This window comes from Marmota monax, unplaced genomic scaffold (genome assembly GCF_021218885.2).
Source record: "Marmota monax isolate L192 unplaced genomic scaffold, Marmota_monax_Labrador192_F-V1.1 WCK01_AAM20220418_F8-fsc00040, whole genome shotgun sequence".
In the NCBI taxonomy this organism is placed as follows: Eukaryota; Metazoa; Chordata; class Mammalia; order Rodentia; family Sciuridae; genus Marmota; species Marmota monax.
Genome location: NW_026692782.1, coordinates 12,370,405 through 12,386,593, shown reverse-complemented (window position 1 = coordinate 12,386,593; position 16,189 = coordinate 12,370,405). Strand labels below are relative to the sequence as shown.

General features: G+C 42.6%; 1 protein-coding gene across 6 annotated transcripts in view; it reads left to right on the top strand.

The window, feature by feature from the left end:
- The first annotated feature begins 216 nt into the window (after positions 1-216).
- The window catches only part of Entpd4 (ectonucleoside triphosphate diphosphohydrolase 4), a 32,161-nt gene continuing 16,188 nt past the window's right edge, over positions 217-16,189 (top strand). For 2 of the 6 annotated variants that reach the window (XM_046447722.2, XM_046447720.2), the window contains exons 1-8: positions 217-374; positions 6,750-6,844; positions 8,177-8,374; positions 9,198-9,403; positions 12,288-12,438; positions 13,676-13,779; positions 15,529-15,588; positions 15,866-16,020. In XM_046447722.2, coding sequence (XP_046303678.1) covers positions 6,837-6,844; positions 8,177-8,374; positions 9,198-9,403; positions 12,288-12,438; positions 13,676-13,779; positions 15,529-15,588; positions 15,866-16,020 — 882 coding nt within the window. In that variant the 5' untranslated portion in view covers positions 217-374; positions 6,750-6,836. Of the gene's footprint in view, positions 375-5,944; positions 6,018-6,749; positions 6,845-8,176; positions 8,375-9,197; positions 9,404-12,287; positions 12,439-13,675; positions 13,780-15,528; positions 15,589-15,865; positions 16,021-16,189 lie in introns of all 6 variants that reach the window. The other 4 variants (XM_046447721.2, XM_046447725.2, XM_046447723.2 and 1 more) reach the window with 4 other exon arrangements.

The following is a 16,189-nucleotide window of genomic DNA, read 5'->3' as shown; positions in this document are numbered from 1 at the left end:
AAACTGCGGTCTCATCAGCACAGCGCGGCTCGCTGACAACCACACTGTCTAGAGGCGGCGGGAACCTCGGGCGCCTCCGCCTCGGCGCCCGGGGTTTGAGCATTAACCTCGGAGAGGCGTAAGGAGCGCAGCGAACCCCTCTGCGTAGACCAGGATTCAGTGCCCACGACTGGGCTCCGCCCCGCTCCCGGCGCGCACGCTCCCGCCGCTGCCGTACGAGACGCCGACGTGAGTGGGGGCGGGGCCGCACGCTGCGAGGCTCCGGGAACGGAGCGGAGCCTCCAGGAAGCGGATCTGTGCTGCCGCCTCGCCCGCCGGCCGTGATGCTGCTCGCTCGCGGACCCCGGTCCCGGGAACCCCGGCCTGCCGAGCAGGTGAGGCCGTCTTCCCGGCGCGGACGAGGGGAGGGCGAGCGGCCGAAGCCACGGGTGTAGGCGAGGACAGTTGGAGCGCTGGGGTCGGCGGGGCGGCGAGCGGGCCCAAAGCAGCCCGCGTCCCGGGACTCCGGAGCACTCCCCGCGCGCGGCCCCCACTCCTCCTGCCCGGGTCTCGAGGCCACATCCGGGTTCTCCCTGGCAGCGCTGCGACCCCGAGTGGCAAGTGCTCGCCCCCAGCCCCGGTGGCACGAACCCGCATTCGTGTCGCGCCTCCACGGCGATCACGCAGGGTTTTCCTTCCCTGGCTGGTAGTGTGAGCAGAACCTGCCCAGGCAGAAGGCACAAAATCATGACATTTACATGTACACCATCATTTTTGCCCTTCTCTACTTTTAGTAAGTTTCATGTTAGATCTCTCCTTGGCATAATGGAGCTAATTGGGTGATAAAGTAATGATGCACAGCAGTGCTTCTCAAATAATGCGTGGACACCTTCTAAAGGGACCGTTGTCACGTTCTCTAGAGTATGCCCCAAGACATGAAGGGGTCCTCAGATCCCAGTGAGATGAACACAGGTGCAGAGCATTTTCAGAGAATGTTTATCGCCAGGAAATGAAAGAGATGGATTATAAATTCAGGAATTTTGCATGCTGGAGGTAAACTAGAGGTTACTGAAGAATCCTGAATTAAGAGACTCAAATCCCAGCTTAAGTTTACATCGCAGTTTTATGTTCTGCTTTATAAGATGAAAATACCTAATTGTCTAACCTTGGAGAAAGCCTAAAAAGATTGTTCTCTCTGTTTTTTGATATTCCATGTTTCTGTTTGTATTCGGTTTAATTCTGTTTGACACTTTTACAGAATTATAAAAAGTAGCACTAATTTGTATAAGTAGTGTATTGCTCTACCTTGACGTTTATTTGTCACCTGTATTTGTTACATATTGAATCAATGACTTACATTCTTCTGACCCTAACAGGAAATGTATGATGTCTACCCTTTGAGAATATAGCCTAGGAAGAAGAGACAAAAATGAGAGTTAACTTAAGAATTTATATTCTGTACATATTTATTGAGGATGCTTATTTGAAATAGACTATACATGAAGAAAGAGAAGACTCAGAGTTGGTAAAACATTAGAAGTAAAAGAAATCTTGACAAAGAAAATTACTGCTCATTGGGCCTTGAAAAAAAATGTAATATTGAGAGCAGAATGTTAGAGGAAGTGGCATTATTAAAGGCCAGAGGAGGCATGAGAACAGCTTGTGTGGGAGAGACCACCTCATCAGAGCATAGAGATGTTATCTGGACTGAGGACAGAACAGGTTGGTGAGATAAGATGGGAACAGTTGATGGATAGAGGGACCTGGGTTCCCCACAGAGAAGTTTATGTTGATCCACAGGATTCCAGAAAGTTCTTAGACTGCCATATTTTGAAAGCAGTGTTTTATAAAGAGGTGTTTACACAAAGTGATGTTCACAATGAAAGCAGAAGTGACCCTTCAAGATAGTCTTTAGGTAGTCATGTCTGCTCTGTCATCCCTGATGTGTGGGATGTCTGAGGAAGAACTGTCAGGACTCGATGAATAGAATGTTGGCACAATAGAAGAAAATTAAAGCTGAGAGCCAGGTAACCCTGGCAGTGGCGTTATCTCTATTACACCTGGATAATTTGGAAGGTGGTATTGTTTGCATCAAAAAATTGTGACCACAGACCTGGACTAATTGAATTTATGGTGCCAGGGCTTCAATAAGTTTGGAATATGGACTTTAAGGAAAAATCATATTTGAGAGACTACAGAGCCGATGCAGTTGAACAAAATACACATCATAAAGGCACCACCATGCTTTCTTAAAACAGAATGATCAGAGTTGTTTAGGTGTATCTTTTACCCTAGTGAAATCACAGTGCCAACTGGCACCTTCACTTTTTTGCAGCTTAAAAAAAAAAAAAAGACAGCTGTTTTTTAGAAACTTTGTTCAAATATTTGCAATTATTCAAGGTCCTCCTGGGATCCTTTGATATTCAAATGATTCTTTTTTTGAAACCTGTCATCTGCCTTTTCTAATTCAGGAAGGCCTGCCTCTCCTAGTTGTTACCTGTTGGTGACTTTGTTTGCATTGGATTCAGGAGTTCCATAGTTCCTGTTTCACTGAATCCTGCATCTATCACCAGAGAAGACTTTGCAGTTGATTTGTGTTGTTGGTCTTGACTGTCACAGAGAGACTGACAGAGACATTGACCCATGACCAAATGAGCTTCACACTGCCAAAGGATGATGAGCTAAGGAGGACCCACCAACTGAAATAACCAGGCTTTGAGTGTCTCTCTGATGATGATCTAATGCATGTTAGGCCTCTTAAAAACATTGCAGTATTACTGAGAATTTGCCTTCTTAAGCTCTGGTGCCAAAATTCTTAACTGAAAGGATTATTGGAGTTTACATTTTAATATCAAATTAATATTGTTGACTGCTAGCCAATAATCAGCCATACTTTTGTCCTAACTAAGAGTAATCACTTCAGCAAATTATGAACTGTCCTTTTTCTCTGTCTTTAAACACATCTAAACTTAAAATAATATGTATTCTTGTCAAAACCCTCACATATCCTAAAAAAAAAAAAAAAAAAAGTTCTAAGACAGATAACTTTCATCATTTTTAGGGTGCATCTTTGAAGGATATTCTCCATTCTCACCCCAACCAAAGGCTGTCTTCTACCTCTAGGAGTCCTTTCTGTTGGCAGTATCCTTCCTTTGCTCTTCTCTGAGCTCCCACTGCAAGTTCTCTTGATAATTTCCTGAGTATTAGTATTTCTGTACCGATCTGCAAACTTCCTGAAACTTGGAGCTGGGTTCATTGCTCCTGGAGTTGGTTTGTTCTCCTATCACCTTTTTAGTCCTGATCATTGACTCATTAAAGGCCTTTCTTCCCTTAGGACCCATTTGCCTTTAACAGTGTGTTACTAAAATTTTATTTTCTCTTGTTCTTAGTTCAGCTGTCACATTTTATCATTGATTCTTTAAACTGTTCACATTGGAATTACTCTGTCTTGAGTTTTTAAAATAGGCTTTCTGCATATAGCCAAAGGGGATTTGATGCTGGAAACTGGCAATATCATCAGTCAAAGGTAGCTTGTTAGAAGTTAGTTATGTTATTTGTTCTGATGATAAAATTAATATACGTCCTTTGAAAAACATAGACAAATAATAGAAAATAATGACACATGATCTCACTGTTCAGAAATAAGCAAACACTATTAACATTTTTATATATTTCCTTCTGTTTTTCCCTCTATGCATGATGGAATGTTTTCATTTAATGTATGGTGGCATCTTCCTGTTTCAATACATATAAAGCTAGATCATCACCTTGAATTATCACATTGTACTCAATTGCATAAATATGCCGTGTTTAATTTTACCAACCTCAATAATGGACATTAGTAATGGTGATTTGCTCTTATACATTACTACTATGATGAACATCCTGTACATATTTTAATTAGCTAACCCTATAATTTTCCTAGAAATTCTGGAAGGATGGGAGGTAGAGCAGAGGGTAAGCACTTAAAAAAAATTTTTTTTGTAATTACAGATGGACACAATACTTTTATTTTATTTCTTTATCTTTATGTGGTGCTGAGGATTGAACCCAGGGCCTCACACATATTAGGCAAGTGCTCTACCACTGAACCACAATCCCAGCCTGAGGGTGAGCACTTTGAAACGTTCACTTAAGTTACTCAAATGCCCCCAGAATGTTAGTACCTATTTAGAGTCTCACCATCAGTACTTGATGTCCACATCACCTTCATACCAAAGTCTGATCAGACTTAAATCTCTGCCAATCTGATAGCTGTCAAGTCTGTTTCCTGAATGCTGATGAAATTAGATTTTTTTAACCATTTGTATTTCTTATCATGTTAATATCCAATTACCCATTTTTCTGTTCCATTGTTTCTCTTATTACTTTATAAGAATGTTTTTATAAGTGAAGCATATTTCATTTTTGTTATGAGTGTTACAGTATTTTCCCAAGCCATGTGTATTGGAAGGGATTTTTCTTAAAACATACAGAAGTCCAAAAGTCTTATTGTAGACATTCTTCTTCATTGATGGTTTGAGACCTTGTGCCTAGGAGAGACTGGACTTGCTCAGTGCTGTACGGAGTACTTTCTATGATTTTGTCAGAGTTCAACATCTGCATTGGCTAATGCAGATTTTGCATGTGACAGTTGAGTTCTTGAAATGAAGCTATTGCAAGCAAGGAACTTAATTTTTTATTTTATTTTAGTTACTTTAAATAGCCACAAATGACAGGCAGCTGCCATATTGAGCCTCTCAGGACTAGGTCTTGAGGAGCATTTTTTACATTCTAAGGAGTTAGGACCTTTTTCCCCCAGTGAAAGAGAAGAATTAGAGTGGGGAGTTTCTCTAATAGCTGTCAAGTTTGGAAAGATCATGCTGGTGTAGAAGTTTTTGACCGTGTTGAGTCCCAGAACTCTAAAACTTGGCATCTTGCCAGCCCTTTCCCAGAATCTGTGATGGTGGCAACATGGCCACTAAGCAAGCCTAAATCTGTCCCAACCCCCTACCCCAAAGAGCACTCATTCTGGAGGGGCAGACATGCGAATAGGAGAAAGCACACACACAGAGAAGAGCATGGGCCTCACACTTGAATCCCAGCTCCACATTTTACTCACTGACCTTAGGCAAGGTACTGAGCCTTTCTTCCTTGTCTTTAAAACTTCACGATTAGGGTACCTACCTACTATGCTGTTAGGAGGACTCAATATTTGCAAAACATTTGGAGCAGGGACTGGCACTAATAAGCACTTATGTAGATACTTAATGAAGTAAATGTTAAGGAGACAAATCATGGAAGGGAGCTGGGTGGAGAGGGATGTTTGTCATTATTGCTTCCTGAGAAGATGACATTTGAGTAGAGACCTGAAGGGGGTTAGAAAGTGAGCCATAGAGCCATAAAATTCCAAGAAGAGGGAGTAGCAAGGTCAGAGAGCAGAGAGTACCTGACATTTTGAAGCCCATCAGGGACACAGTGTGGCTGCAATGCAGTGAAAAGGGGCCAGTAGAGCAGGGGCCAGAGCCTGGAGGACTTTGGAGGTCAGAGTAAAGCCTTTGACTTTAAGAGGGTGGGAGCCACTAGAGGATTTTGAGTACAGGAATAATATGATCAGGGTCCTGAGTGGAGCAGTGAGTGGGTTATCAGCTGCAGAGGAAGAATCTGTGCCTGTGGGTGGGGGGCAAACATTGGCAAGTCTCTGGGTGAGACAGCACATGAAACAAGAACCTATCCTTGTTGAAGGTGACAAAGAAAAGGAACGGGTTTTAGAAAGGCTAAAGTTAAAAAAATGGAAGGAATCTATAAGAAATTGGGTCTGGAAGATGAAGTGGAGGTGGGGTCACAACTCTGTTTTCTGATTTGAGCAGGTTGGGGTAGTTGAGATCAGCTGTGCAGGGGAGGAGCAGGTAGAGAGGAGAGAGGATGGGGATGGCAGTTTAGAAGTTCAGTTACAGAAATGCTTCATGGTCTGTGCCACATTCAGATGGTGATGTCTTGGTGCTGAAGATCTATATCGCAGCTCAGAAGAGCCGGTGGAGGAAGCTTTATGTCATCAGGTGAATGCAGCCACATTGAGGCTGATCAGGAATCCTGATTAAGTTATAAGGGAGTGGATAGAACCTAGGGCGTGCCAAAGCAAACAGGAGTGGCAGAGCTCCCTCCGGAAGGAGTATTCAGGAGCTTCAAAGCCGACTAGAGAAGACTGAAGTCTTAGGAGGCCAGAAGGGGAAAACCAGTGCCACGGAAAGACTTGGAAATATCCCCTAGCTTCAGCAGCCTGATAGGAGGCCCTGGCTAGATGCCTCTGGCTTCTCTGTGCTGTGTGGTGTGGGAGCTGGAGGAGGAGCAAAAATGGTGAAAGGGTCAGAGGACCAACTTGGGAAGAGCATCTATGTGGCACTTTGTATAAAAGGGAAGTGTGATAGATATCTATCAAATGAATGGCTATTTCCAATTCCCATTTACTTAATCATTCTGCATACCTCCTACCTCCTCAGATTCTCCCTGACATTCAGCACAACAAGACATTTAAGACCTATTTGATAACCCAGTATTTGGGGGGTTCCAGAGATCCTTAGTACTACCAAGTGCCAGACTATAATCATCTCTTGATTAAGTCCTGCATCCCTGACAGCATGAAATTAGAAGTATGTTGCTCAAAATAAATACTTGCAACCCTTTCAGCACAAGGATCACATATCAGAATCTGTGTGGCTGGACTGAAGTGTGCCCTTGACAGCATAGACGTTTCCTTTGATGGCACTGTCTTTTTCTCATTTCTGAAACAGAAGGGCGCTAACTAGATGAGGACCTCAGCACTGTCTGTGTGAGCAGCACCAACTCCCACAGCGTTGCCTCAGAGCTGGCCTTTCGGCATGGGGAGGTGAGTGATGGGCTAATGGCCGTCTTGAAACTGAGATTTGGGTGCCAAAAAACCAAGAGGGAGAGGTTTGGGGCTGTAGCTCAGTGGTAGAGCACTTGCCTAGCATGTGTGAGCCACTGGGTTTGGTCCTCAGCACCACATAAAAATAAATAATAAAAAAAAGTATTGTGTCCATCCACAATTAAAAAAAAACTATTTAAAAAAAGGGGGCTGAGGCTGTGGCTCAGTGGTAGAGCGCTCGCCTAGCACGTGCGAGACCCTGGGTTCCATCCTCAGCACCGCATAAAAATAAATAAAGATATTGTGTCCAACTACCATTAGGAAAAATAAATAAATTGATTATTTTTTTTAAAAAAAGGAAAAAAACGAGAGAGAGAGAAATATAAATCCCAAGAGAAACATGTTTAGAGTTTGACACCTTTATTCTTTCAGGGCCCAGTAGGTGAAGGAAAGTGATACTGTAGGAAGGTAGATGCCATGGAGTGGCCAGATCCCTGTGGAGTCAAGAAACTACAAATGGAAAGGGCATTGAGTTGGCATGCTGCCTTCCCCTCAGTGAGGAAGTTGAATCCATAAGTACTCTCAAAGTGAACAGTGTAGAAATTAAATATAAACTAATAAAATTTATCCTACAGGTATTGAGAGTTTTTACAAAAAGCCTAATAGTAGTTCTAGAATGAGTCTCTCCTTCCTCACATAAACTAAAATGTTTCCTATTTACTAAAATGTTTCAAAGGAATCTTTCTAAAAACAGGTCATAACACCTTTATTGACTTTGTTATGAGGAGGTGTTAAAGAATCTGTTTGTCCATTAGGCCTCTGGGAGAAATTTGCCTTGGAATTCACAGTGAGGGAAATCTTACTTCCCTCAGCTACTTACACATCATGGAGAGTCTCCTGGATTGGGCTGCTCACATTTTCAGGCTTAGCTGATAGCATGCTCACAACAGGCATTTCAATTCCCTCATTTTCCTTTGGCTTCATAATTTTTAAACTGACTTTATTATCAGTTTATATATTTATCTGATTGAACACTTAAGTTTGTTTTTGGGGGGGAACAGAGCAGGGTAGAATTAAAATCTACACAATGCTCTCAAGAAGAGGGGGACAGTACACCCAGTGTCGTTTACCATCTGGGCCTAATTCTCACGCATATCATTTTCTAATAACATGTCTGTAGTAAGACAGCAACGTGGAACGTGCTGGTATACAGACACCAACAGGCTGGCAAGTAGGAGGAGCTCCAGCTGGACATCTACCCATAGGATCAGTTCCGGGAGGGGAGGCCTCTTTGAAGCATATTGCTTTAAAATCTGTTTTTTGGAATTTCAGGATCGGCATCTCCTGCCTTTTTCCTGCTTCTTGGCATTTTAGCATCTCTCCAGTAGGTTGTCCTCGAATTCTGAATACCAATTTACGCCAAATTATTGTCCTTAGCATCCTGGCTGCTTCTGTCTCACTTTTATATTTTTCTGTCATCATAATCCGAAATAAGTATGGGCGGCTATCCAGAGACAAGAAACTTCAAAGGTAAGAGATGAAAACATCTGTTTTCTAGAAGGGATGCCATACCTTCTGGCTGACCTTGTTCAGGCTACTACAACAGAATACTGTAGACCTCATAAACAACAGAAATTTATTTTTCATAGTTCTAGAGGATAAGATGTACAAGATAAGGTGCCAGCAGCCTTGATGTTGAGGGCCTGATTCCCAGTTCATAGATGGCACCTTCTTGCTTTGTCCCTGCAAGATGAAAGTAGAGTGCATTCTCTGGGGTCTCCTTCTTTATGATTTCATCACCTCTCAGAGGGTAGTATCACATTGGTGATTAGTTTTCAACAAATGAATTTGGGGGAAGACACAAGCATTCTAACTGTAACATGCCATTTTAAGGCTTCAAGGCATTTGAGTTAGGTTGAAACGTAAGGGAAATGTGGCTATAGGACCTGGATTCTGTACTGACTGCCACATGGCATGAAAAATTGAAATGTTTGAGAATGGCTGCCCACTGACCACCCAACTGATATTATAAGAGGAGTAGTTACTTAAACAAAAGCTTCTTCTCTATGATGTCTTAAGCCGATTTCTGAATTAGCATTTGTAGGTTGGGAATGATTTGCTTTTTGGAACCTGTGTGAGCTTCTGTAGAGGAATAAAGAGCACAGCCCTGGTATAGATATTTTTCAGAACCACTTGTTTTGTCTTCTTTTGGCTCATCAGCTGTCCATGCTGAGAATGCCACAGGAAACTGCATAGCTTAGAAATCAGGCGTGGTGCTTGGGTGCTACATTTTCTCTGTCATGTAGGTGTAGGATGACATTCTGTCTAAGAGCATGTGCATCTTCCTCATAAGGTACTTGGCACGAGTTACAGACATTGAAGCTACAGACACCAGTAATCCCAATGTAAACTATGGAATCGTGGTGGACTGTGGTAGCAGCGGGTCTCGGATATTTGTGTATTGCTGGCCACGGCACAACGGCAATCCTCGTGATCTGCTGGACATCAGACAGATGCGGGATAAAAACCGAAAGCCTGTGGTGATGAAAATAAAACCAGGTATGTGAATGAGAACCGCCTGGCTTAGCTCCTGCTCTCTCTGGTGCCTTCCATATCCTCCCCTTCTTTCCGCCCTGTCCTCGGCCTGCTTCTGCACTCACACCAGCACCCGACAGCTCTCCTTGCTCACTCTCCTTCTCCTTCCTTTCTAGTTTGTACACGTGACTAACACCTTGATAAAACACCCAAAACCATGTCCTTCTGTGCCCTGTGGCGACTCCCTAGTGCCTCACTCGCCATGGCCACCCTCATGCTTGCTGTTTGGCATTCACTGCAGGACGGTTTTTCCTGTTTGGTAGCCATAGTCCACCATCTTAATGGCAAGGCCATTTCAGATACCTCGTGAGACAATATGCTGCACGTACTTGTGATTTAAAAACTATTATCCAAACACTTCTAATGACTAGAACATAAAAGAGCTAACATAATTATGGGCAGTTTTTAAAGATACTTTTGTTTTTAAGCAATTTGTAAAACTTAAGGCCTGGCTTCCCATCAGGTAATTTGAATCAGTGGTTCTCACTCTTTTCTTCATTGCACCATTTCCACGGGCAGCGGCCTTCTGTTAGGAGCATTCAGGATGAAAGAATCAGGAGTGCCTGGGGGTGAACTTTTCTACAGTGATGATTAATAACACAGATTTTAAGTGGTGGACTGTAGATCTTAAGAGATACAGTGGCGGGGCTGGGGTTGTGGCTCAGTGGTAGAGTGCTCACTTAGCACGTATGAGGCACTGGGTTCAATCTTCAGCACCACATAAAAATAAATAAAATAAAGATATTGTGTCCACCTACAACTAAAAAAATTTAAAAAGAGATACAGTGGCTTTTATTTCTTCTTATCAATGTATTAAATGGCAAAATATTAAATCCAAACTAGCCAAGGAACTTATCTTTAAAATATTAGACAAACAGAAAGAAATGATAAATGTTTAAGATGGAAATACTAATTACCCTGATTTGATCATTACACATATGTATACATATCAAATGATTACACTATACCCCATAAAATGAAGGTTTATTACATATCAAGTAAAAAACTTAAAAAAAAAAGAATATTGATAAATAAAAACCATAGCTTCTTATCACCATTCCAGAAATATAAGTAATATCAGTATATTTCTATGAGTGAAGATTAATTTTTCCTTATAACTTGGTGAATGACTCAGATTTTAGTTTTCTATTTTCCTTCCCCTTAAATTTTTATCTGTCTCTAATCTAGAAACATTTTCAGGGCTAAAGTAATATTGATCAAATAAAAAATTAAGCAGAAGACTAAAACGTGGAACTGGATAAAGCACTGTACGTTTTATCTAGCTTTGTATACCAGGTCCCATTAGTGATTCATCACTTCTTGTGGAATAACATAAAAACTTTCATGCTTTTCTAAATAAAGGGACAGCTGCATCATCCCAGGGTGTACCCTAGACTCTTATTTAAATGAAGCTTACTGTGGTTCTCTCTCACTCTATGCAAAGTACTGCAGGTGTAAATCAGAATGCCTTTCTAGAGCACTTCTCGTCTTGAAGCATGGACTCCCAGATACAGTAAGGATACAGCAAGATTCTAGAAATTTTCTTAATAGATCCTAGCTAGTTTGGGGCTTGGTGTCCATTGAAGTAGTAGTCCATGTACAGTCAAAAGACTTGTCTGTTAGTCCATTTTCTCCTGATGCCTTTGATAAGTCACTTCATCTTTCTTAGTCCACAATTTCTTAGTCTGTGAAACAAGCAATCTTTGGACTTCTAAAGTCTCCCTCATTTTGAATATTACCAGGCTCTGCATTAGGTGCTGAGAATATAAATTTGAACCAGACGTGTGCCTTTGAGAAACTTACAGTTGTAATGGGACAGGCAAGTAAGTAGGTAATTTCTATACGGTGCAGTGAGTGTATGACTGGCAGTACTGGTGAACTGGAGATGTAATGAGAGCGTGTCTCTGTTGAGGTTCTGTGGGCAAGACTTCTGAGGAGAAAGGAGCTGAGTAGACAAGCAGGACTTAGCTGGGTGAGAGGGCAGGGAGAGGGAAGACTCTTCTGGCTGAAATGCAGAGGCCTAAGGCCAGAGTGTGGCATGTTACAGAACGTTAACTCAGTGTAGCTGAAGGCAAAGGGAAGGAACTTGGGCAGAGGTGAGGATGGGTGAGCATTCTAGGGGTGGTGTGCTTCTCTAGAGTTGAGCTGTGTGGAGGAAATGGAACCACAGAGGCTTTGAAACCAGGAGGAAGCATCCCTCCAGCAGGGAATGTTGGGGGGCGGTGGAGACTGGAGCGTGGGTGTGTTGCACCAGAGCACAGGAGGTAGTAGTGTCGAAAGAGACCAGGAGAAGTGAAGTAAAATGAGAGGAATTGAGGGGAGGTGTCTGTGAAAACCATTGTGCTGGCTGGGGGCTGGAGAAGGATTTTCTCCAAGATCCTGGCTTGAGTTCTGAGGGGGGACACAGTGGCACAGGCATGTTCACAGTGGCATTTGAGTTTGGATTGGCTGTGTTGCCTTTGGGTGGCTGAGAGGATGAGCAGCCATGACGGGCAGTGCACAGTTCGTTCATACTGACCAGAAGGATGGGAAAGAGCTCTCAGGACTGGGGACAAGATTTGGAGACCGGTGGCACATTGATGGTGCTAGCAGCCCTGGGAGTGGCAAGCTTCCTGAGGAAAGGCGATGAGCTCTTGCCTGGGCCACTTAGTACATGCTCAGTCAGGTCTGTGCTCGCTGACAATGGAGAAGAGGGAATAGGACCGAATGGATATTGCCATGGCAGCCAGGAAGAAAGGGGTAGGGCCCCGGGAGAGTGTAGATGTAGCTTGACCTTCTCCACCTTCGCCGCACTGAAGCTTGTTTTACTAAGATGCTCACCGCTAACTGGAGTGTCCTGTTTCCCAAGGCATCTCAGAGTTCGCTACCTCTCCAGAGAAAGTCAGCGATTACATTTCACCGCTTCTGAAGTTTGCTGCAGAGCATGTGCCAAGGGAAAAGCACAAAGAGACACCACTCTACATTCTCTGCACTGCTGGGATGAGAGTCCTTCCTGAAAGGTGAGCCTGCACCAGAGGACCAGGCAGCCCCCACTCCTCCACTGCCACCCCATCACCATCAAAAGCAAGACATTCGTCATTCTTTCTTCAAATCCAGACTAGTCCCAGGACCCACCAAATAGCTTTTAATTTACTTATTTATGACAATAAATTAAACAGTTATCATTTTAGAATGACATCATTTAAAAAATCTATTATTTAAGGAATGGTTGCAGTTATTTGCCACAGTCTGGCTGGGCACAAATGCCGCAGTCTGGCTGGGCACACAATCACGAGCCACCACACAGCTTGTAGATTCAAACAGCAACTCTTTATTCCCGAACTCACACCAGCCGTCTACAATCACGTTCTGGGGAAATCCACGTTCTCTTCCCAAATCCACCTTCTCTCCCAAATTCACCTCCACTGGGCTTCTATCTCCAAAATATACTGTCTGAATCCCGTGAGAACTCAAGGGGAACTCAGGCAGCAGGATACGCCCTATTCCCAGCAGGAATAATCTTAAACCTTAAACCTGGAACCTAAACTGGGAACGCCCTAAACACGATTATCTTAAAACCGGGAACACCCTAATCTGCCTTGGTCCTTGAGCAAGGTCACTTAACATTCAATGTCACTGCAACATGTCAGCAACATGGGGTACGCTGGCAAGGAAATTGTCATACCTACTTGGCTAATGGCTCCCAGCAGTTATTTTTCTTTTTTTGGTGGCGGGAGGAGGGATTGAACTCAGGGGCACTCAACCACTGCGCCACATCCCCAGCTCTATTTTGTATTTTATTTAGAGACAGGGTCTCACTGAGCTGCTTAGTGTCTCACTGTTGCTAAGCTGGCTTTGAACTTATGATCCTCCTGCCTCAGCCTCCTGAGCTGCCGGGATTACCGGCGTGCAACCACCATGCCCCACAGTTGCAGTTATTTTTCACTGTAGGAATCACATAATCCATGCAACTTGTTCATTTTGAAAAGTCATTTCTACAATAAATAATCTTTTTTTTTTTTTCTGGTGCTGGGGATTGAACCCAGGACCTTGTGCATGCAAGGCAAGCACTCCACCAACTGAGCTATATCCCCAGCCCAAATAATCTTTTCAATGAATTGCTTTGGTTTTAAAATTCACTGTTGTGTAGGATGTATCAAAGCCATGAGACTTTTTGTTTTTTTGGTTTGTTTTTTCCAAAATAGAAAAACTGAGGTTATACTATTTTGATGTGTAAATTTTGGGGTTGCCTTACAGCCAGCAAAAAGCCATTCTGGAGGACCTCCTGACCGACATCCCAGTGCACTTTGACTTCCTCTTTTCTGACTCTCATGCTGAAGTCATTTCAGGGAAACAAGAAGGTTGGTATATTGGCCTTCAGCTTACAACCTGGGACGCTTTTTCTTTCAATTCTCCCCATTTTCCCCTGTATATACTTTATTAAATTTTGCAATATCTTCAAATTTGGGAAATCACAGACCTGAAATATTCTTAAATGACTAAATTAGCTTATTATATGCCTGTTCTTTATTACTAAAGCATTAAGCCAGTTTGCCTTCACCACATTTAAGGAACATACTTAGAACTCACTGTGATAGGGAAAATTTGTATTCCTTATCTGACTTATGTGGCTTTCTGAATTATAGTGATTGTTGAACTTTTGGAATCTTCTCACTTACGTGCTAGCAAGGGGAAGTTCTTGACTTGATACACTGAGAAAATGATAGTTCTATTTTGAAAGAAATTATTCTACTTTAGAATGAAATGACAAGTCAGTGATATTTGGGAAATAGCTTGCTAGAAATGAAGACTCAAAAGTCAGTATTTATTTCAGAATCATCTGTCACTTCAACAAGTACTACTTATGTGAAAAGCACTATAGAAAATACAGAATTGGGGGAGCTGCCATTGAGCTGGGTACAGACAAGTGAGGTACACAGAACTAGGAGGTTATTTTAAGTGCCAAAAGGAAGATAAAAAGTATCACATGAGTCAAGAGGTATTTTTTCTTTTCCAGCCAGGACCATCAGGGAGTAATTGATCTCAGAACTGTTCAACGGGTATTTCTAAATTCAACATGCCAGAGCAGTAGGAGGGTAGGGCTCTGCAGAAGGGGTAGGGAGTTCATTCCAAGTAGAAGAAATGATCTGAGTTAGTTGTTGTTGGAAAGGGTGGCCCTGGACAGCTATTTAAGTAAGCATGGTTTAGTTTGAGCCCTGAGTCTGGGCTTTGTTCTGTGTGTCAGCCCAACAGCAGAGGTAGAGGGGTTGCCATGCAAGGTGGAGGCAGGATGATAGAGCTCATGGATTGTCACCTCCTCTCTCTGTAATGACATAAATCAAGGTGAGAGTGGAAAAAGGACAAAAATTGTGTGTAGGAAGTGTCACAAAAATAGAATCAGACTTGGCAACTAAGTGAACGTGAGAGTCGAAGTAAAAGATAACTCAAATTTTTAAGACCTTTGAATTTATAGATTGAACTTCCTACAAAAGAAAAATTTTTTTAATATTTTATTTTTTTAGTTTTAGGTGGACACAATATCTTATTTTACATTTATGTGGTGCAGAGGACTGAACCCAATGCCTCGTGCATGCTAGGGGAGCGCTCTACCACTGAGCCACAACCCCAGGCCCCAGTAAAATTTTTATAACAAGTGAAAGCTCCAGTATTTTTATTTTTTTTTAAAAAGAGAGAGAGAATTTTTTAACATTTATTTTTTAGTTATCAGCGGACACAACATCTTTGTTTGTATGTGGTGCTGAGGATCGAACCCGGGCCACACGCATGCCAGACGAGCGCGCTACCACTTGAGCCATAAACGCAGCCCAAGCTCCAGTATTTTTAAACCAACCATTAATTTCAAAGGAAAACTTGGACCTGAGAAATTATATTTTCAACTTATGTAAATGACATAAAATTATAAATATTAAAATTGAGAGTCCTTGAAAACAGTCACTAAGAAAAGATAAAAGAAATGTGTTAGGTGATATTTTTACAAGTTGTTGAGGATTAAAATAAATGAGATATTTGTGCAGACTGTGCTGATAAGGGTTATACAAAGTGTTTAAAAGCTTAATTTTGCCTATTTTTATTTTGTGAAATGTCTGTAGGTGTGTATGCATGGATTGGCATTAATTTTGTCCTTGGACGATTTGAGCATATTGAAGAAGGTAAGTGTCATGTTTCCAATGAATGAGTCTAACTGGAAATTAAAGTTTTCTGTGTAATCCAAAGGCTTAAGAGGAGCTAAGTCTCAAGACGGTGCTGAGTGTGGGGGCAGAGCCAGAAGGCTCCGTCCAACTCAGTTGACTAAGCTCGCCTACCACTGGGAGGCTAGCCTGGATTTGCCTGAGCACTTGAAACCTTCCAAGAACACAGGCGATGCCCCATGAGATCACAGTGTTCTGGGTTCGTTCTGCTCCGGTGGACATTTCCTGTTCTTTCTAGATGATGAGGCACTTGTGGAGGTGAGCATTCCTGGTAGTGAGAACAGCCAGGCCATCATCCGGAAAAGAACAGCGGGCATTCTCGACATGGGAGGCGTGTCGACCCAGATAGCATACGAAGTCCCCGAAACTGTAAGCTTTGCCTCCTCACAGCAGGTTACTATCTGTACAAATTGCCTTCTGTTTGGTTTGGTTTTCATTTAACATGTCTCCATCCATTTTTGTTTTGTTTCCTGAGTCTGAACACATCTTTACTGTGCTTGCTGTGGGCCCACCTTCTCATCCCAGGAGGAAAGAGGCTGCAGGAAGGAGGCGGGCCTCAGCC